At 36.8% G+C, this 23,555-nt stretch overlaps 1 protein-coding gene across 2 annotated transcripts in view; it reads right to left on the minus strand.

Moving 5' to 3' along the window:
- Nucleotides 1–23,555, minus strand: part of MTHFD1 (methylenetetrahydrofolate dehydrogenase, cyclohydrolase and formyltetrahydrofolate synthetase 1) — a 90,024-nt gene that overhangs the window by 20,058 nt on the left and 46,411 nt on the right. Inside the window, exons 10-21 of one of the 2 annotated variants that reach the window (XM_074236156.1) lie at nt 21,867–21,964; nt 21,130–21,303; nt 16,411–16,547; nt 14,582–14,628; nt 13,529–13,636; nt 13,338–13,412; nt 11,875–11,977; nt 9,808–9,884; nt 8,956–9,096; nt 4,775–4,843; nt 3,876–3,987; nt 3,629–3,768 (exon numbers count right to left, since the gene is read on the minus strand). In XM_074236156.1, coding sequence (XP_074092257.1) covers nt 3,629–3,768; nt 3,876–3,987; nt 4,775–4,843; nt 8,956–9,096; nt 9,808–9,884; nt 11,875–11,977; nt 13,338–13,412; nt 13,529–13,636; nt 14,582–14,628; nt 16,411–16,547; nt 21,130–21,303; nt 21,867–21,964 — 1,281 coding nt within the window. The remainder of the gene's footprint in view (nt 1–3,628; nt 3,769–3,875; nt 3,988–4,774; nt 4,844–8,955; nt 9,097–9,807; nt 9,885–11,874; nt 11,978–13,337; nt 13,413–13,528; nt 13,637–14,581; nt 14,629–16,410; nt 16,548–21,129; nt 21,304–21,866; nt 21,965–23,555) is intronic. The other variant, XM_074236155.1, reaches the window with a different exon arrangement.

Genomic DNA, 23,555 nt, shown 5'->3' on the forward strand with positions numbered 1-23,555 from the left:
AAAAAAAAGTGATGGCAGGAACAGGTACGCCATTAAAAGCAGAGGCAGGAAAGTACTAGATAAGTACTGATAAACATAATTTCAAAGCCATGGGTGTTTGCTGAAGGCACCCAATGGGGGGTGGGGGGGTGGACACAGGGTATGATGTGATGAGATCCATACAGTGAAGCATTTGCAACCCAGCTGGGAAGACAAAGACAGAGCTTCCTGAAGAATCACACACGCCGACAAGAGAGATGGCATAACTTGCTATTTGTTCACCAGAGTGAAACCAATGGGCTCATTTAAGGAAACTATCATGGAAAGGAGGAAATGGAAAGATATGTAAGACTGAGAGAAGGAGGACATCATTCAAGGCAAGAAAAACTGCTTGAGCCAGGGATGTGCTTCTGGGGGATCTAGAAGGACACAAGTCAAGTAATGGAAGAAATAACCATAAGGGAGGCTGTGGGTCTCACTGCACCTGGAGACCTTGGGTCCCACACTAAGGAGCTTATACTTCCCCCTGTGAACAACATAAGCCTTATCTTTCCAATAATTTAAGCTGAGGACACAGGAACACAGACAAATGGAAGAGGCTTGACATTTCCTGACATTATATCAGAACTGTATGACTAACACAAATATGTCAGTTGCCTGAACTAAACCAGAAATTAGCATGTGTTTAGAATAAACATGTTAAAAATACAGGAATCAGCAGGGAGGAGGGGTGTCTTGTCTACAGGGCATCTCCAGTCAAATATTAAAGTTCCAAACTGAAATGATCAAAATGCTTGTTTTCTTTTCTTAAATTTTTTTAGGTTTTTTTTTTTTTTTTTGCAAGGCAAATGGTGTTAAGTGGCTTGCCCAAGGCCACACAGCTAGGTAATTATTGAGTGAGACCAGATTTGAACCCAGGTACTCCTGACTCTAGGGCTGGTGCTTTATCCACTGCACCACCTAGCCGCCCCTAAAATGCTCACTTTCTTAATAGAATAAATGATCTGCAACTAGAAACAGCTGTTATCAATATTTACCCTGAAGATAGCATTACTTTGCTTTCTTAGCATTTTTATTATATTTTGATATATTAAAAAGAATGATCTATTTATAGTCTCTTAAGATGTATAATGGAATTCTGAACTTTCGTGTCAAATCAACAATCAATAAGCATTTCTTAAGTACATATCATGAGAAAGACCCTGTGCTGAGCAGGTCCTGGTTTAAAGGGGAAGGCAGTGTGGCAACCACAAAGCACAAGCAAGATAGACGAGATAACCCAGAGATAATCAGAGGGAAAGCACTTCGTTAAGAGGGACTGAAAAGACCTTCTTGCTGGGACTTGAATGAATGAATGAAGCCAGGAAATCAAAAAGCAGAACTTAGGAAGCATAACATTCTAGACAAGAATGACAATCAATGAAAATGCTAGAAGAAGGGGGTCTATGTTGATGGTCAGTTATTGTTATTCATGCCTGACTCTTTATAATCCCAGCTGGGCTGGTCTTGGCCAATTTCCTGGGGGCATTTGCCATTTCCTTCTCCAGCTCATTTTACAGGTGAAGAGACTGAAGCAGAATCCAATGACTTGCCTAGGGTCATGTGGCTGCCAATATGAGTCCTGATGCCAGACCTGGCACTCTATACACTGTGCCACCCAGCTGCCAAGAAGATGAAGCATCTTGTGTGAGAACAGCAAAGAGATCATTATTACTGGATTACAGAGAATACAAGAGGGAGAAATGTAAGGAATAACACTATAAAGGGAGGAGGGGCCAGGTTATATGGAGATTATAATGCTAAATAGAAGATTTTATATTTGATCCTTAAGGCAAAAAAGGCAACACTAGTTTACTGGGGGTGTGTGTGTGTGTGCGCGCGCGCACGTGCGTGCGTGTGCGCAGTCTTATGGAAGATCAACAAAGCATACATAAATATGTGTGCATTCACATGAATGTGCACAAACACACATGCAAAGGACTTAGGAAAATATTTTTAAATCGCAAAACAGCTTTTTGATAAGCTGTATTATCAAGCAATTTGAACTCTATCATGCAAAATGGGCTAGACATCCTAATATAAGGTGGAGGGAAGTACGGATAATCAACCTATTATGAAAACCTTAGGAAAGACATGAAAATCATAGAATACAATCATGGAGATTACTCAGTCTTTATAGAGTAGAAAACCAAGACTCTGAGGGGGGAGTGATTTGTTCAAGGTGACATAACTAGTAACAAGAAAAAGGCATCAAAACCAAGCCTTTTAATACTAAGTCCAACCATTTTTTTTTGTAAGGCAAACGGGGTTAAGTGGCTTGCCCAAGGCCACACAGCTAGGTAATTATTAAGTGTCTGAGACTGGATTTGAATCCAGGTACTCCTGACTCCAAGGCTGGTACTCTATTCACTGTGCCACCTAGCCACCCTAAGTCCAACCATTTTCAAGTGTTTGAAGGGAATGACAATGTTTGTCCCAGAAGGCAGAGATGTGACCATGCATGGAAAAAATTCCTAACTACTTTTAGAAAGTGTTCTCCTCCTTCAGGGGAGGTCTCAAGTCAGGATCAGATGACTTACTTGAAAGGTACTTTGGAGGGTCTTCTCTTTTCACTTATGGTGAGGCTATATGGTCACTGAGGTCCCTTCCAACTCTGAAATTCTATGAACTTTCTCTTTAAGCTAGAGAAGGCATCTTTGCAGCACAGGTGTCAGCAATGATTGCTACTCTGCCATTTCTCAGCAAGTCTGTCTGTCTCTCTCTCTCCTGCTAAAGCTTGTTATTTCTTCTTCCTCACCTGGATCTTAGGTCTGCTAGTGGTACCTATCAGTTGTTGAGAAAATGGAATTAAGGAGAACAAGTCTGCATAAATGAGGGGCTACTGATTTATTTTAACAATCTTAAGGGTGAGCATCAAATCATTTAGATAATCAGAGTTTAGATTCAAATACCATCAGGTAAGAGATTTGTCACATTTATCATAATCACCTCTGAGGGCATCCAACTTTAGTCAGTGAGATTTTTCTGGTTAAACATTGTTCACAAGGAACTTTGTACTATGAAAGAGTAATCTTTGTTTGTCATCTCTGTCCTTTTATTCTGAACACGAGATTCTGTTAATGGTCAAAGTTATTCTTCTACAAAGTCTGATCTAAACACCAGTTCCTATTTATTTCTGGTGATCTTTTCACTTTTGTTAAAGAAAAAAATTTAGTATAAAATATCCATTTCTGTGCCAACTATTAGCTATGAAGAGAAAACATTCCTTTGGAATTAAATAACATTTAACATAGTACTATTTTCTCTTGCATGTTCTCCTTATTATTAATAGGGATGGCTACCCCCATAAGCAGTGCATGCATGTGTGCTCTACACACACACACACACACACACACACACACAAACACACACAGCTTCAAAATGCCCGGCAGCTCCTGAGTAAACAATTTCATTTACTTTAACTATGTTACTCTCAAGCAATTATTCATCATAAGGGCTTGGCACCTAATCTAAAATAGGCATTAGCCTTCTCAGGGCCATATGGCATTTCACCTGCAGAACGTACGGTCCTTTTTACATAGGAGGCCCTTAAGTGTTTGGTAAATGAATGACCTATTTATAAGAAATGTCAGTGGATCTCAGTACTTACTGTAGGGCCTCCTCCATGCATTTTGAGAGCTCTGATGGTGGCAACAAGTACCACCACATGAGGACGGAGACCAGAATATCGACATTTGATGTTAAAAAACTTTTCCATTCCAATGTCCGCTCCAAATCCTGCTTCAGTCACTGCAAAAAAGGCAAGTGAAAATTCTTTTCCACTGTTGCTTATTTTATAACAAATGAAAAACTAGGGTGATTTACCTTTTTTATTCTGAAAATTAAAAAACTCTTACCTACAAACCCTTCAGGGCCGACAAGCTTCAGGGCAATCCTGTCAGATATGATTGAGGAGTTTCCATGGGCAATATTGGCAAAAGGTCCAGCATGAACAAACACTGGTGTCCCCTGAGGAATTAGGGGACAATAATGAGTTATACTTCTAACCTTAACTTTGAGATAAGAACCTTGAGTTACAACAGAATATCAGAGGACCTAGATTAAATGCCTGCTTGGCTTCTAGTTACCTGGGCAAGTCACAAGACTTCTCTGGGCTTGCTTCCTTTATTTAGAAAAAGAAGGGGCTGGAGGAGATATTATTTAGACATCTAAGGCTCCAACCAACTCTAAAAGAGAATCAGGAAAAATTGACTCTCAAAGGGAGTTATTTAGAACTACTTTTCTACCAATGTTTACTGTTAAACCTCCATATCTAATAAAAAGAAATGTGGGGGGGCAGCTAGATGGCACAGTGGATAGAGCACTGGCCCTGGAGTCAGGAGGACCTGAGTTCAAATCTGACCTCAAACACTTAATAATTGCTTAACTGTATGATACTTAACCCCAATGCCTTAAATTAATAAATAAAAATACAAAAAAAAAAAAGAGACAGAAATGTGGGATGTCAGTAGACTATTATCTCCATAGGGAGGGGACTTTTCCAATTTTGTCTTCATATTCCCAGTGTCTAGCAGTTCTTGCATGGAGTTGGCATTTTATAGATATTTGCTGAATTGATTTTTTGTTTCATGGATTGAAAAACATGAGAAAATGGAGAAAATACATATGATTCTGTTGTGGGATGGAGAATATGCTATACAATGGATTCTCTCTTTAGAGAATACTTACCTGTTACATAGATTTCATTCTGTGCTAGTTATACTTATAGTGGATGATTAAAAGTTGCCAGAATTACCTCCAATGTCTGCATGAGATTGGGTTTGACTGCATCTTTCATCAACACTGTCAAAGCACCACTCACTCCCTATAAGTACAAACATACAGTATGAACTTTTAGCAACTCCCCTCTTATAGAAAATATAGACATATTTTACTAAGTAATTTCAAGTAAATCACATCATTTAAAAAATTAACCTAGATAAATAAGTGAAGGTCTTTTAAAAAGAAAGCTTTTTATACAAAAATAACATTTAAATAGACTTTAGGATAAGCATCCTATCCTTGAGAAATGAGTCTCAGGAAGCAAGGGTGACCAACAAGCATAACTAAAGATATGGGAAAAGTTTCCTACATTGGTTTGGACAGCAGTTAATTTCTGCTAAATGTTTATCCATACCACATCACAACATGGAGATGACCCTGAAATTCTCTAGGAGTCCTAGTATATTTGAAGACTACCTTGAATTGTAATATGTACAAGATCACCAGAGAGATAATTGCTAAATGTGTTGCAAATAACTGGAGAACTATATAAGAAGAATTTAAATCATTTGAATGAATATAAAGTAAAAACAAAAGAAAATTATAAAACAAAATGCAATACCAAAAGGACTTGCTATAAGACCCACCAAATTAAATCAAATGCATTTTAATACTCATTTATTTCAATTCAATAGTGATTACAGAGAAAGAGAATGAAAAATGTGTTGGAAAATAGAGTTCAAGATTAAGAAATGAATATATAAATGAATTATAGTCATAAAAAATTAGAACAGTAAAAGTTCAGAATTATGGTAGAGGGAAGAATTCCTAACCAAGCCATGATCAGAGATCACAAAATAATAGTTTATAATAAAATACTTTTTCAACTTATCTCTACTTATCCTTAGATAAAAGAGTTGGAAGATTATAAGCAGTATTGTGTCCTAAAAGAAAGATAAGCAGTAGAAGGGAAAACAAGTTTATGGAAGGCTTATGAGAGACCTAATCTTGCCAAATGATCCTGAGAATATTAAGGATGGAACCAGAAGGTTAGCAAAGATCAGGAGAGAAATAGAAAAGGTTTGCCTAGATTTAAAACTCTTTTCTTCATAAATGCCAGAGAAGATAATAGCATTTGGACTCAATATCACATTTATTGGAGGAAGTATCTGAATTTAATCTAATTACTAACTCTCCCAACCACTCACAGGTACCTGCCAGCCCCAGTCTTTCCTCTAAGCTTGAATCCACATGAACTGATCCCTGGACAGTTTACATGAAATACCACAGGAATATGTGTATAAAAGAACTCATTCTCTTTGCTCCCAAACCCTCCTCTCTTTCTGTCAAAAGCATCATCATCCCTCCAGACTACTGGGTTCAAAGCCTTGGCATTGGACCTCTCTAAGGTATTCTAAAAATCAATTATTCTTGGCGTTCTCCCAGACTGTTCCTTCACCCTCACTCCAATTTTGCTGTTTCTATCCCACAACATCTCTCACATCCTACTCCTGTTCTCATTAAACCTACTCAATTTAGCCTTCTCACCTAGGTTACAACAGGTTCCTAATTGGTCTCTCTGCCTCAAGTTGTTCTCCACTTCAGTTCATCCTACACTCGGCTGATAAAGTAATTTCCCATAAATGTGATATGACCATATCATACTCCCAATTTTTTTTTTAGGGTTTTTTTTTTGTAAGGCAAATGGGGTTAAGTGGTTTGCCCAAGGCCACACAGCTAGGTAATTATTAAGTGTCTGAGTCTGGATTTGAACCCAGGTCCTCCTGACTCCAGGGCCGGTGCTTTATCCACTACACCACCTAGCCGCCCCTCATACTCCCAACTTAATAAACCTCAGTGCCTCCCAATTGCTTCCAGGCTAAAAATATCAACTCTTCTGTTTAGCTATTCAAGCCCTTCACAATCTGGCTCCAATCTATCTTCCCATCTCTGCTGTCTATGACTCTCCATCTTATACCCTCTGTTCCAGTAAATTGATCTCTCTATTCCTTAAGGAGCCTTAAGGCTCCTCTGCCTGGAATGTATTTCTTCCTTAACTGTTCCTCAGAGAATTCCAGTTTTCCTTCAAGAAAAAGTTCAAGTATCACTTTTTTGAATCATCTTAAGTGCAAAGTGCATTCCTTCTCAAACTACCTTGTATTTTACTATTTTGAACAGAAGTATTTATAAACACGAATTTTATTTTAATACTCTATACTTACATGCACACTTGTTAAAACTATATTTCCATTCTCCATATACTTATATAGACAGTTGTTATCTCCTCCATTAGAATGTAAATTCCTTGTGAATAGAGAGCATTTATTGTATTTTTTTCTTTGGTACCAAGTCAGTATCTGGCACCCAATAGGCATCTAAAAAATACTTGTTGATTAATTGTACTGAGGATATCTACTGCAGTGTACAAACAACCCTTTTGGATGGTGAAGTTCTCCAGATGCTCCCATTTGTGCTGACTACAAAGAACTTTAAAACATTGTAGAGGTTTCTAAATAAGATTCATAATCATTCAAAAGGGGAAGCCTAATTTTTGAGACCAAAACAAAACACCAATGGATGAATACCTATTGCTCTTATCATTTGTGCCTATATCCATCCATCCATCCATCCATCCATCCATCCATCCATCCATCCATCCATCCATCCATCCATATCTCACTCATTTATTGAAAAACTGAGATTAACCTAGTTTCTTCCAAAGGCAAGTATTTATTCTCCCAGTCTGTAAAGGCTGATTGGTATCTGAAACAACCATGAAAAATTGAAACAGTTCATAAATGTGTGAATCTTGGGCACAACCTGAAAATCAACAAGAGGGCCCCAATTTTTTTTTAATTAAACAAGAGTAAGAAAATGACTTTGATTACATTTTGGAAATGATGTAATGCTTTTAATGACCCCAAGTTTCATTATGAAACACAGTCCCATTTTCTAACACCAAGAAATATTCCATGATATCATCACATGCCTAAAAGTCATGGAATCATAGATGTATCTTCAAAGTTGTAAAGTTTCAAATTACCCAAAGACTAGCAAATTGCTAATGAAGAACTGCATAATATAAGTGGAGTAAAAGAACATTCATACAGAGGACATGGGTGGTTTGTTCATTAAGAGCGAAGGACGGGGGGGTATCTATGTGGCACAGTAGATAGAGCACCAGCCCTGGAGTCAGGAGGACCTGGCTTCAAATCCAGACTCAGACACTTAATAATTACCTAGCTGTGTGGCCTTGGGCAAGTCACTTAACCCCATTTGCCTTGCAAAATCCTTAAAAAAAAAAATAAACTAAAAAACAAACAAAAATAGAGTGAAGGATGGAAATGTGCTGCTATATTAGTACCCATGTAATGACAAGAGATCTGAAGGCAGGTCCATAGCATATTGAAGAGATATTCTGTTAAGAATTTTCAGAAGATCTGGACAAGAATCATCTAGGATGAGATCTGTACTGTTGAAGGGAATTCCAATCAATTCTAAAGATATTTCCAAACTCCAGTTTAATATGCACAATTTAATATACTTTGGCAAAATGAGAAAGTAAAAACTTGTAAAACTTTTTTTCTCTAAATCCATTAGAGTCATTAATGAACATTTCTGTTTAGTTTCTATATCATTTTTACTGCCTTGGGCTTAAATCACCAAGAAGTTAGATTCTTTTCCACTTGTCTTTGGAAGAATCTTGAGAATTCAAGAAAATGAGGATAACCATAATCAGATAATACATTTGCTTAACTACTAATCATTTATGCCAAGGATACTAATGCCATCATCAATATATCAATGACAAAGAATAAATCCCCAACATTATGACTAAGGGTCAAATTACTAGCTATTTTTCCACAAAGATTTTTTCCTTCTCATCATTTGTCATATCTCAGCTTAAAATAAATAAAGTAATAACTCAAGTAACTGGAACCCACCACAGCTGAAAAAAATCTAAAATTCAGAAAGAGAATCCAGTTCCTCGGTTTTCTAGGACAATGATCTCAGACAAGTCAGTCATCTGAGAGTGCTCAGCACTATTAGCTTCACCTGAAGTAACATGACTTATAGTATAGATCTCATAGTCATTACTAGTATAAAAATAATGTAAAAATGTGGAAACAAATTAAATGAGCCTGAAAAACAGAATATATCAGTATATTATCCATAAAATCTTTTAGGACATCAAGAATTAAAAATATGCCTTACCAAATCTTCAGTACTGATTGGCTCTCCTTTCTTACTACTTGCCACAACCATCTTGCCCAGTCTTTCTCTCATATCTTCTAGACTACTGGTAAGTGCCAAAACTGCCATGATTTCACTAGCCACAGAGATGTCAAACTGAGTCTATTGGAGATGCAAATAATGATTTAGAAAAAAAAATCCCAACTATATCAAGATAAAAAGTCAACAGGAAAAACAAGATTACACTTCAGCTCTCTGGATAGAAGGAAATCAAAAACAAAAAACACACAACCAATTAACTGTATAAGAATAAATTTTGGAATGTTAGTGAGATGGCTGTTTAGTGCCATAAAATGAGTATTAAAACTTAGAGCATGTGATGTTCCTAGATCTTTAAAAATGTTATATTCTAAAAATATTTTAATTTTTTTTGGTGAAATATACCAGTGAACTGTGAAAAGCTATTGCTTCCCTTACAATATAAACCACCATAAGGAGCTGTTACACTAAATGACAGTGTCTACTCAACTATAAGTCCTAAAGCTCTCTAATTTGATGAATATACAACTAATTTTAAAAAGTTAGTTATAACCAATTGATATGCAAAGATATTCACTTAAGATTTTCCATCTTCATGCAAATATTCTGGGAAAAACTTTTCAGGTGGTAAATGGAAATTCATTGCAAAAGCTGTCAAGAGCTCTCTGCCACATACACCTACTCACTTTCATTTTAAAAGTGAGAAGGCAAAAGAAGCATTTGTTACAACAGGGGTAGGTACAAAGTGGGGGAGGGGACAGAAGGGAAGGGAAGGAGGACTTATTTCATACAAGTGTTTTTACTTGAAGGAAAAAACAAAAGAAAAAAAGTCACCGTTCTTGTGTGTCCCTTCTCAGTCGGTGATTGACCAATTGTGATTTTCCTTAAGAATCTATCATTGGTATCCAACACTACCAAAGATACAAAAAAACAAATATAGGAATTATGTCTTTAAACTTTATGATGAAACAATGAATAATATCTGATTAATAATTCATGATCCATTGGGAACACATGGAATTAAGAAATCAGAAAACAATATTTAATAATAAACTTTAAAATGCTAAGGAAGGAGGTTCATTCAGTTCATAAGAATTAAGACCTAAGTCCTCTAAGAAATAACTATTTTTATTAAATATTTCACAGAAATTAAGTTACATTTATGTCCTTAAATACATCACACATTTAATGCAAAACTGAGAATAGTTTATTTTTAAGAGGTCATAAACTGGGCATTTTGGAAATGTCAGCAAATGGGAGTTCTTATGATCATGATGTTTTTGACCTTCATTTTTGAAGACCATGACATCAGGGGAGATGATGCCATGACAAGCACGTGAACTGGATTTGAGTGAGGGGGTGCTCTGTTAAGTTACCAGTCTCACTTCTCCTCCAGAGTCATCTGGGTCCAGGTCCAGATATGAATCAGGACAACTGGAGATGGCCCTGGATGTGAGGCAGTCAGGATTAAATGATATGCCCAAGATCACACAGCAATTTAAGTTATAAGTTTCTGAGGCTGCCTTTGAACTCCTATTGTCCTGACTCCAAGGCCAGTGCTCTATCCACTGTGCCACCTAGCTGTTCTCTCATGATTGTAATTTGAATAACATAACCTACAAAGACTGGGAATTATCAATATATTTGGTTAGATTTGGGCAAAAAAGGTTTCTATATCTCTTAATTTTGATATTTTGCCTAATTATAGTATCTAGCATGTGTTCAAATCCTTCCTTTATTCTTTCTACCTCTACTTTAAGACAGAAAAGTATGAAGTACACATAAAGTAGAGAAATAAAGCGAATGGGAAACTATTAAATTTCAAAAGTAATACTTAGAATTATTCCTTGATGAGTCATTGTGCCATCTGTTCGAAGTTATTCTTTTTTTTTTAGGTTTTTGCAAGGCAAATGGGATTAAGCAGCTTGCCCAAGGCCACAGGACTAGGTAATTATTAAGTGTCTGAGACCAGATTTGAACCCAGGTAACTCCTGACTCCAAGGCCAGTACTTTATCCACTACACCACCCAGCTGCCCCTTGAAGTTATTCTAAAAGAAAATTGAAACTACTCAATGTTGTTTCTGACATTAAAATAATCACATTAATTATGATTACCTAGCAATGGACACTGGTCAACTACAATAATAAAAAGTCAATGATTTTGGCTTAAGTTTGCAAAAGACATGACTAAAAGAAAATTTTTCCTACGAAGTAAATGTAAAAAGTATGTAGGAGTAGGGAAGGCGGAGAAGCTAGAAAGGGACAAATGTACAAAACAAAATTCTAGGTCATGGTACCTTTGCATGAAGATTAGAACTACATGGAGAAGTCAGGCAACTTGCCATAATTGGTATATTTTGCAATCATTTATTGAGTTACTGAGGAACTAAAATTTGAGATTTGAAGGCTACCTTATAGTTTGAGTCAATACATTTGAATAAAGAGAAAAAATAATTAGGTGAGTTAAGACTAGCACTAAAATAAAATCACTTGCACAAGCCTTGAGTTCTGAGAAAAACCTCCACTTTCTTGCATCATCTTGCCAGCTCTTCTTTTCTAAATGACCTTTACTATACCAAAAATTCATAATACTTAAAACAAAAAAAAATCTGGTGAACAATCATCTTATATTCATGAATGAAATTATCTCCTGGAAACCTTGTTCAATTCAAAAAGAACATCTGGAATGTAAGAATAGTCAATCATTCAAGCAAAGTATTTTTTTTCTGATTACATCTGATTAATGAGGAACAGTCTAGTCAGGACAATATATATAACTTTAAAGGCTATTCAACCTAGAAATGTTGATGCTTAGGTGCCACTCATGCAATTGCACATATTTACTTTTTTTTGGCTTAAAAGGAAACAATATAAATGAGACTGGTTTATCATTCTGATACCTCTTTGCCAAGTTATAGTTTCTGGATCGATATCCAATCTCGCAAATCGATTTATTTCTTCCTCTGTTAAGGTGGCAGGGTCATCTTTCTCAATTCCTAGTCTCTGGATATGTGAGAAGAAAAAAAATATAAAATCTTTATTTCCTTAGAACATATGTATTTTTCAAGTAAAGTCAGGAGATGAAAGCAATATTTCTAAGTCACTTCAAGAAAAGTCAGTGGAATTATGATGAACTCCAAGAGATCAGTTTTGCTGATCAGCTGGAAAATCAAATTATTTTTGAAATAGAAATTTATTCATGGTCAAACTCCTTAAATCTACTTCAGATTACTGGTAATTATATATTTGCATCTTTTTCTTTAGAATACTCCCTCCCTTTCCAGACCCTTTTAAAACACTCAATAAACAAAAAGGATAAGCAATTTCCCAAGTTTTTTAATGGGGCAGGGATCATTTCATCAAACCAACTTGATATGACAATTGTATAATCCGTTGCTTCCTTCCCATAGTTACAAGGACCTAAAGAGGCATAGTTACTTGTTTTGAAAAAAAAAAAAAGACTATTGTTCTTTGCTTCAATCCTTGACAGACAAGAACTGAATTTTCTTAGCCAAAATTACCCTCCATGCTCTTTAGTTCACAATATCTAAAGAGTATACATTTTGCCTATCTTTAGTCTCTCCTACAGGAACCACATGAATTTTGCTAGTGACATACCAATAAGTTATATGAAGTGACTCAATGAAGAAGGGGCATTCATTCCAAGTCCTTGTATGGGTCTAGTCTTCACTATTTGCGCAATCTTGGACAGGTCGCTCACTATATCTCAAACTCAGGTTCTGTATCTCTAAAATGCACGTCTGGACTTGATGGCCTCTATTGTTTTTTCAGCTCTAGCTAAATCTATGATCTGGTTACTGCTAAGAACTGGTAAAAAAAAAAAACCATGCAAAAGATTGAATGAGAGGTATCAGGGGTTGCCTCCTGCTTTGATACTAGGGAAAAAAAACAGATCTAGAGCTCAGGAGACCCTGACTATAATTTGATGCATAGATTTATGTATGACATTTCATTTTTTTGTGCCTCAGCTTCAACTTTTGTAAAATTAGGATAATAGCTACTGCAACAGATTATTGTAAAGACAAAATAAAAGATGGGAGAACATTGAAAATTTTTTAAAGTACTCTAAGCATAAAACCATTATTAGCATATATAGTCTTCTTTGTTAGGTTGTACATAGATTAGCTATGTTTTATACAAGAACTGGAGGTTTGAAATTTGTGGCTGAAATCCTAAACAGTCTACAGCAATTCCTGATACAGCACTATTTAAGGAAAATGAGGACTTTAGTGCTCCAGGAGTGGATGTGACATGACTGGCTCAACAACAAGCCAGTAGAAGCTTCACTTCCCTTTCCTATCCACAATGATTCCTTTGAATAACAAAATAAAAAAAAATTTACCCTCAGTCTACGCATTTGAATATCTGAGAACTTCCGCACTCCATTGATTGATGGTACCAAGCGATTAAAGAGAGCCTTGAGGAAAAGAATAAATAGGACTTTAAAAGTCAAGAGCATCATCTTATTCATATCATCATTACCAGTTTTATAAACAAAACTTCCATTTTAGTTTTCCAAATATTCTACTGTACCTTGTCTGTCTGTGTCACTTCATGGAACATGCGGGCATCTATAGCAGCAGCAACCAAGTTATTAGCTGCAGTAATGGCATGGATATCACCAGTGAGATGGAGGTTGAACTACAAAAAAATATATTTTTCTTCACATTGTTTTCCAACTTCCCATCATTTCTACAATATGCAGTTTGTGGTACATGAATCAACTACTATGCTAAAGTCAGCAGAATAGTAACAGAGCATAGTTATTGAGAATATACTCTATGAAACAGAGTGAAAATGAAAATTTAAAAAATCTAAAATCTTCCCACATAAAGAACCCCTTACAAATATAGTTAAAATTTCTTAAATAACATGGTCCAGAACCCAGAAAAGACATGCTATTAGGGTAAGCTATAAGAACTTTAAATACTCAACTATATTTGTCTTTCATGTCTCATGGCTGAGTAATAAAGTTCTGTTGATAGTATTTCACTCTGTAGATATAGTTCAGTACAATTCATGTATACTGATGAATTAGAATTTTTTTTTTTAGGTTTTTGCACGGCAAACAGGGTTAAGTAGCTTGCCCAAGGCCACACAGCTAGGTAATTATTAAGTGTCTGAGACCAGATTTGAACCCAGGTACTCCTGACTCCAAGGCCGGTGCTTTATCCACTATGCCACCTAGCAGCCCCTGAATTAGAATTTTTAAATTCTCTGAATATTAATATCTTCTTAATTTTATAAACTCTTGGGGCAGTTAGTTGGCAAAGTGGATAGAGTACCAGCCCTTGAGTCAAGAGGACCTGAGTTCAAATCTGACATTAGACACTCAATTACTTAGCTGTGTGACCTTGGGAAAGTCACTTAATCCCATTGCCTTGAAAAAAATTAATGTTTAGGCAAAAGATTCTTAACTTTAAGGGTCAGGAATAAGACTGAAGAAAGTTTGTCAACAAGTTGACAAATTAAGAAGTATCTGCTTTCAAGATGTTTTGCTGAGCAGCAAATTGCTTACATACCAAAAGAGATCACCTGTCAAGTAAAAAACTCTAATTTTAGAAAACCAAGAAAAATGAAAATTACCTCTTCCATTGGAACAACCTGAGAATAGCCCCCTCCTGCAGCTCCACCTAGAAGTCAGGTCAAAAATAAGGTGATCTAATCAGTAAGTATAACAAAATTTCTCTACAAAAATCAAAAGAAATTGAACATTCTAATAATCAATTAAGACTGCTGGCTATGTATTTGTGGTAATTTGGACAAATCTATTCATGATCATATTTGTTTTCATTTATTAAATATTTAAATAAAGCCTTTTATCTTTACAAAAAATAATAAGATCATTAGCATTGGAAGTATGTTACCCAGTAGCACTAAGATTGAGCATTCAGTTAAGAAATCCCTAATCAGTTTTGTTCTTAGCTTCCTCAACTGTAAAATGAGTGTCTTGGAGATGTTTTCCAAGGTCTGTGCTAACATTCTTTAATCAAACTAAAAAATTCCACAAGAAAGTGCAATATTTTTTCCCCTTAAAAAAATTGGTATGAAGTAAAGAAAACAGGTTGAACTACAAAATTCATTTAGGGGCAAATTGAAAGACAATGGAAGAGAAAGCTGAAGACTTTTATTTCAAGTTCCTAATTTATTTAAAACCATAAAGGAGTCGTGGAATTATATGAAAGATTTGGAAAGTGGTTAAAATTTTAAAAAATGGTCAGGTCATAAATGCTATAATGATATTAGAAAGGGATATCAGAACATAGTGAAAACATCTCTAAATATATTGACATTGGTTAGAAATAAAATTCTACTACTGTTATAGTTTTGCTTGACTTCAAAGGACTCTCAATTCTAATGAATGGATCAGTAAGAAAGGAAAACTGTTGTGATGTACTTAGCCTAAGAACAGATATCTGAGTTAGGGCAGTCATGGATTACTGAAAAGGTGATAAATGGGTCTAAGAAATCAAACAGAAAGATATAGGCAGCAAAGCTTAGGAGAAAAGAGACCAAATTTTTTTAGTTAAATTAGTTGATGCTTTTAATGAAAGGTTAAGATGAGATAAAGGCAGAATTGCAAGGTAAACAAACTAATAAAAATGTTTTAGAGATAAAGCTAAGAACACTGAGTAGTGGTAAAAAGAATTGCTATATTAAACAGATTGTCATATAAGCAAGTATGAAATTATAAATAGTAATTAACGAGAGTTGTATTAGAAGTCAATTAAAAGCTGAAGTTTGTAAAAGGTTTCTGCTTTTATCATTATAATTAGAAGCAATCTCTGACTCTGACTCTAATTAGAAGCATATGGCAATTACGTTGAGAGAGGTTTTTAAAGAAAAGAGTGCAAATCTTACTAAGGGCTCATTTTCATTCATTAGAGATAAGTAACAACTAACCAAGACAGAAAGATATTGTGGAAAGATCAAAAGACTTGGGATGGGGCTAATTATCTGACTATTTGAATCTCTGTTGTTTTTTTAAATCAATAAAATGGAGAAAATAATTAGTGCTAGTAGAAAAGTATTTTGTAACACTTCAAAAGCACTAATGTTACATATATGATAGATATACAATATGCATATTATATATATAACATTTATCATGTAAAATGAGTGTTATTAGTCTTTGAGCAATAAATTATCCCTTCCTACAAATAGAATTCCAGAGGACCCTTTTGTTATACTGACCATGATAGCAGATGAGGAATAGGACTGATCCTGACAAGAATCCTCAGTCAAACAACAGCTGGAGCAGTTTAATAGAACCGATTAATCACACTATACTGTGAGTCCTATAAACATCAGAGGATACCTGGCCTAGGCAGAATTTAAGGGTTCAGGAAACAAAAATCCAATCAAATAACAAGAGAAAGTTCTCATGGACCAGAGAATCAAAGATCAACAAATACCTTTTATTCCAAAGGTTGGGCCCTGAGATGGCTGTCGAACACAAGCAAAAACATTCTGGTGAAGATGTGCTCCCAGAGCTTGCACCAGTCCTATTGTGGTTGTACTCTTTCCTTCTCCCAGAGGTGTAGGGGTTATTCTTCAATATAAAAATGAAAAACAAGGAAAAGTGAAAAACAAAACAAAACAAAGTCACTTATTTACAGTACCTGAATTTCATTAAATCTTTTACTGAAACTTCAGTAACTGTTTTTGGGGAAAAAGAGAGAAGAACTACATAGTATAGTCATATAATTGGAATAAAAAAGTCTAAAGAAACACAACAGTGACAGAGACCCTACCCTCATGCCACAAATTGTACCCCACTCTCATCAGGAAATAATCCAACCATTTATATAAAAAAAAATCGAGAAAGAAATGCCTGAAATGGCATTATTTTTCTTAAGTTTTGGGGATCTGATACAGTTCCTAAAACTATGAAACCAAATTATTGTCCTCCTTTCTTTTCACCCTTCATTAAGTAGTCATTACAATTTTAGAAAGGGAATATGATCTTTTTTCTGCTGTTTAGTTCAGAAAATTGGCTGAGCTCAAATTAGGTACATATCACCATATTTCCATTTAACATATATGTTCCTTATTATAGTATAATGGAGAAAGCATTGAAATGAAGTTGAGAGACCTACAAATCATTTAATCTCCTTAGAGACAGTTCACCATCTGTAAAATGAGGGCAGTTGAATTAACTTAAAAAGTAAACTCTCGGGAGTGGAGCCAAGATGGAGACAAGAAGGGATCCAGTCTTAGGAGCTCTCTGGTAAAACTCATCAGCTAAGGACTCTAAACTTTCGAGAGACAGAACCCACAAAGGGACCCAGTGAGGCAGTTCTCCTACTCAAGGTAACCTGGAAAAGAGCAGAAAGGCTCTGCTCCCCGGGGTCAGAGGGGCGGCCCACCAGAGTGAAGGAGCTTCAGCCTCCCGGAGGTAGCCCCAGAGTGCTGGGAGCCGAGGCTCACAGCAGTGGGGGAGTTTCCTGAGCTGCACCTCGAGGAGCACCGGGCACAAAGTGGGGGAACAGCGGGGGACCTCTACCAGAGGGAGCACGTGGAGCCCAGCCCTCAGGGCACACAGGGAACAGCTTGGTCTTTCTGCAGCCCAGATCTGGAAACAGAAGCAGGCGGAGCCCTAAGCAGGAGCCCCCAGGGCATGAGCCCATTGAGCTGAGGGAGGGAAGTGAAGAGAAAATGCGAGCTCAGTCCTCTGCCCCTGGAACAGGACTCTGGAGCTCTGACCACATTCAGATCCTGATCGAAATCTAGGCCCCCCCATAGAACAGCAGCCCCCCCCCCCACCTCAGCCCCATGGCAGAGGGAGGTGCTTTATGGTCATTCACAGACCAGGAGGGAGGACAGAGCCTCACACACTGAGACCCTTGAGGGAGTGAGCCAAAACCTCAGGAAGCACCCCAAAAACGGGCCCAGGCTGGGAAAATGAGCAAGCAGAGAAACAAAAGGAAGACTATTGAGAAATATTTTGCAAATGAGCCCAAGATTGATCAAAATACTCAGTCTGAAGATGAGGAAGCACAAGCTCCTGCATCTAAAGACTCCAAGTAAAACAGAAATTGGGCTCAGGCTATGACAGAGCTCAAAAAAGACTTTGAAAATCAAATGAGAGAGTTGGAAGAAAAACTGGGAAAAGAAAGGAGAGATGCAGGAAAAACATGAAAATGAAGTCAGCAGCTTAGTCAAGGAAATCCAAAAAAATGCTGAAGAAAATAGCATGCTAAAAACCAGCTTAGGTCAAATGGATAAAACAGTTCAAAAAGTTACCGAGAAGAATGCTTTAAAAAGCAAAATTGGCCAGATGGAAAAAGAGATAAGAAAACTCTCTGAGGAGAAAAAATCCTTCAGACAAAGAATAGAATTCAGGGAGATTGATGAATTTACCAGAAATCAGGAATCAATACTTCAAAACCAAAAAAAATGAAAAATTAGAAGAAAATGTGAAATATCTCATTGAAAAAACAACTGATATGGAAAACAGACTTAGGAAAGATAATTTAAAAATTATTGGAATACCTTGAAAGGCATGATCAGGAAAAGAGCCTTGACATCATTTTCAAAGAATTACTACAGGAAAATTGCCCTGATATTCTAGAAGCAGAGGGCAAAATAGAAATGGAGAGAATCCACCGATCCCCCAGAGAAAGAAATCCCAAAAAACCAACCCCTAGGAATATAATAGCTAAGTTCCAGAACTCCCAAGTCAAAGAGAAAATATTACAAGCAGCCAGAAGGACACAGTTCAAATATCATGGAGCTGCAGTCAGGATCACACGACTTAGCAGCAACTACACTGGAAGCTCACAGGGCTTGGAATACAATATACCGGAAGGCAAAAGAGTTTAGAATGTAGCCAAGAATGAACTACCCAGCAAGGCTGAATGTCCTCTTCCAGGGAAAAAGATGGACTTTCAATGAACCAGGGGAATTTCAAAGGTTCCTTTTGGAATGGCCAGAGCTGAATAGAAGGTTTGATCTTCAGATACAGGACTCAGGTGAAGCATAGAAGTGGAGGAGAGGGGAAAAACGTGAGGGACTTAATGATGATGATGAACTGCATGTATTCCTGCACAGAAAAATGACACTGATAATACTCATATGAACCTTCTCAGTTAATAGAACAGGTAGAGAGAGCTTTTATAGTTGAAGCACAGGAGAAAGCTGAATTCGAAGATAAAATATGGTGTAAAAATGGAGTCAATAGATAAAAAGGGAAATGGAATGGGAGAAAGAAAAAGGAGAGGGGGGAATAGGCCAAGATATTTCACATAAGATTTTTTTTATTACAATGAGCTATTGCAATGATATGGAAGGGAGGAGGCAAGGGGGAATGAGGGAACCTTTGCTCTCATCAGAGATGGCTAGGAGAGGAAACAGCAAATATACTCAATGGGGTATAGACAACTGGAGTAAGAAGGAGGGGGGAGCAGGGGGAAGGGGTGGGCATGTGAATAAAGGAGGAGAGGATGGACCATGGTGGGAGAGTAGTCAGATATAACACATTTTCTTTCTTACTTCTTGCAAGGGGCTGGGATTGGAAGGCCTGCCCAGGACCATGGGGCCAGGTGGATGCTGAGCTTAAGGGGTGGTATGGGGGCTCAGGGCTTCTTGGCCCCAGGACCAGGGATCTGTATGCTGAGCCAGTCAATGATCCTACAGCAGAGTCAGAGTGAAAGGAGAGAGAAAATAGAGTACATGGTAGTGGAGAAATAAGAAAGGAGGGAGTTGCGATCAGCAATGGCAACATTGGAAAAATATGGAATTATCATATGGACTTATCATATGGACTTATCATAAAGAATGAGATCCACCCATGACAGAGTTGTTGGTGTTGGAACAAAGACTCAAGCACATTTTTTTTGTTATTATTATTTGGGGGAGGGTGCAGGGCAAGTGGGGCTGGGTGGTCTGCCTGGGGCCACACAGCAGGGTGATCTTTGGGTGTCTGGGGCTGCATTTGGACCCAGGTGCTCCTGGCTCAAGGGCCAATGCTCTGTCTGCCACCCAGCCACCCCTACTATTATTATTATTTTATTTTGGGTCTTTTTTTTCTTTCTTTTTTTTTGGTTTTTGCAGGGCAGTGGGGATCGGGTGGCTTGCATGTCACACGGCTGGGTGATTGTTGGGTCTATGGGGCTGCATATGGACTCGGGTGCTCGTAGCTCCAGGGCTGGTGCTTCATCTATTGTGACACCTGGCCATACCTACAATTATTACTATTATTTTTTTTATTTTAATTGTTTTCTCTCCCCTTTACTTTTTTCACCCAAGCAAGTCTATCTATATTCATGGGGGAGGAGGGGTATTTTGTTTACTTGTAAACAAGAATATTTTATTACTGTAAAAAAAAATTTGTACAAAATGAGAATAAAAAAAAAATTTAAAAAGTAAACTCTCTCTTCCCCCATGTCATACATGCTAGGAAGTCTATACTGCATTAGAAATGTAACAAGAGCTAGTCTCATTAGCTCTAAAATTCTGAAGCTCACTAGAAGCTGTGTACATTTAAAAGGACACATTCCAAAGAGATCAGAGGTGGAGGAAAAAAATGTCTATATGTACAAAAAATATTTAGAGCAATACTTTGGAAACAAAGTGGGGACCTATCACCTTGTATTTGTACAAATTCTTATGCACTAGTCTAACAGAATATTATTACTTTGTAAGAAATGACAAGAGCAACTGATTAAAAGCAATCTGGGAAGATTTGTATTAACAAATGCTAAGTGTAGTAAGCAGAACTAGAATAATTTTGACAATGGTTATGATAATGTAAAGAGAAAAGCTTAGAAAGTTTTAAGGACTCTGAACAATGTAAAGAAGAATCATAACTGATTATCAGACAAGCTTCCTAACTTTTGCCAAAGAAGTAATATGTTGTAGGTGTAGAATGAAGCTTTTATTTTTCAGACATGATTGACATGAATTTCTTTTGCTCATACCATTTCTTTGACAACTGAAGGGCTTTGATTTGGGAGATGTGGGGGAGAAGCAGGGAAGACCAAGAATGTTACTAATAAAAGAAAAATGAAGCAATTAAATGTTCACATGTTGATATTTGTTAAGTTAATAATAAAAAAGGGAAAAAGATCTATGGTCTATGGTTAGATTTTGGATTATCAATCAACTTAGTAACATGTAACAGAAAAACATACCCTGTTACGACCACATATTTTCCATTAGACTGGTGTTTCAGGCGTTCCAAGGTAGACAGCAGAACCTTGGCTTTTGTCTGACCATACATTTCCACTTCTTCAGAAAGTAAACCAATTTCTTTAGCCAGGTAACCAATGGGTTTTGGTGTGCAAGAACGTGATATTTCAATGTCACTTTAAAGAAATGTGGAGAAAATTTTATGTAGTACTTCATTCAGTCAATTTAATACCAAGCTGCTTCTTAGAAATACCATAAATATGCATTAATTACATAATTCAGGATAGAGGGCAGCTAAGTGCCATAGTACATAGAGCACTGGCCTTGGAATTAGGAGGACGGGAGTTCAAATCTGACCCCAGATACTTGAGTCTTACTAGCTGTCCATTTCGAGTCATCCTGACTCCTATCTGGCCACTGGACCTGGAAGGCTCTGGAGGAAAAAGTAAGGCTGGTGACTTAGCACAGAACCCCTCAATTCCAACCCAATTCAAGTGCTTGTCATGGCATCACATCCTTGATGTCATAGTTGAAAATGAAGGGCAAAGGGGCAGTTAGATGGTGCAGTGGGTAGAGTGGCTCTTGAGTCGGGGGACCGAGTTCAAATTTGACCTCAGACACTTAATAACTGCCTAGCTGTGTGACCTTGGGTAAGTCACTTAACCCCATTTTCTTAAATAAATTAAAAATTAAAAATAAATTTAGGATAGGTAGTTCTAATTGTCAATAGTAAAATTACCTTGGAACTGGGGTCTTGAGGTTAAGATGGTTATATTGGATGTTCCATTTTCCTGATAGACATTTGGCCAGGAAATTCTTTGCACTTTCTACTGTGCTCTAAATAAAAACACACACACACACACACACACACACACACACACACACACACAAGATTAATATAATCTTATAAAAGGAAGTGATTATCTTATTTCGTAAGAGATGATTGCTCCTTTTTTCTCTTTTGTGGCATACTTTTCAGAAAGCATACAAATATTTAAAATTGGGAACTAGAAAATCAGCAACATTTCCAAATACAAAGGACATAAAAAGATGATTGTATGTGAAACCATAAAGTTTGTAACTGAAAATATATCCTAAATTAAATTTAATATATTGACCTCACTATGTTCCCTTCTAAGTTTCTTTTGTCTTGTGTGATAGAAATTTTTTAAAAACAGTCTATCTTAAATGATCAAAAACATTCTCCTTCCTTTTCCTAAACTCATCTATTGGATATGAGATACCATATCTTTGTGGTAGCAGTCAGATTTTTTTTTTTTTAAAGCTTGCACACAGTGCTATTTTAGTTGATAACAACCTACAAAGCAAGGTCCTACTGAACAAAGCTAAAGATGTATCAATGGAATGAAATGGTGCAATCTGTTAAACTGGCAAGGCATGCTATCTTCCAGTATACCATGACACAGTCATATGCATGAAAGAAAGTCCAAAGGACACTTAAAAAATTCGAGACATCTTGGGAGTAATAATATTAACAGCTGACAAAAATCAGTATTTTAATATCTATAAGTACTTTTTACATCTAGTATCATAAAACAGGTAAGTCTCCAAAGGTAAATTTCTTAAAAGTACAAAGGTATAAACTAGCAATCAACTATTCCTGTACATTCTTTAAGCCATTAAGCTTAAAACTGCACTAAGACTTTTTGAGACATCTTTAAACTGTGAAAAAGCAAGAACAAATGACTTTTAAGAAAACACCCCACAGAGTAATGCTGAAAAACAGTGTGCCAAATAAATGTTATGAGATCTGAGTTATAACACTCATTCGGTTATTCATTGGACCCTACGGTATGTCATTGGGCTTCTTCCCCTCTGTAAAACACCTGCACGTAGAAAGATGGAACAAGGTAATTTCTATGAAGGTACTGTGTGCGTCTTTAACAAAGCAGCCAGGTGTAATGGAAAAAACTCTTAACTTAGAGTCAGAGATTGCCTAATTCTGAATCTTTTTTCCAATAATTAGTAGTTACATGACCCTGGCTAAGTCATATAGCCTCTCTGATCCTCAGTTTCTTCAACTGTATAAACCCACATACCTGCCTGACAGGGTTGTCATGATTACATGACAGTATGCATATAAACTGCACAGTAAGCCCTAAAGTACAATATAAAGTCAGGATGCCTCAAATTCAACCCCACTTCAGGACACAGACACATGAGGACGGGTGAATAACACCTCAGCTGCTCTTCAGGCAGCTTAAGACTGCAAGTGGAAGAACTTCATCCAAAGAAGGACTTACCTTTCTGGGAGTTCCCTATTCGAAAGAAATCATGTGTCTGGTTAAAAAAAAAAGCCCCCCCCATTATCTATCCTAGGTAGGGGATAAGAGAAGAGGTACAAGTTGCATACCATAAAGGATGCCTCTCCCCTCCTTTGCTTTTTGTAAGGCAATGAGGTTAAATG

Source organism: Macrotis lagotis, chromosome 4 (genome assembly GCF_037893015.1).
Source record: "Macrotis lagotis isolate mMagLag1 chromosome 4, bilby.v1.9.chrom.fasta, whole genome shotgun sequence".
Lineage (NCBI taxonomy): Eukaryota > Metazoa > Chordata > Mammalia > Peramelemorphia > Peramelidae > Macrotis > Macrotis lagotis.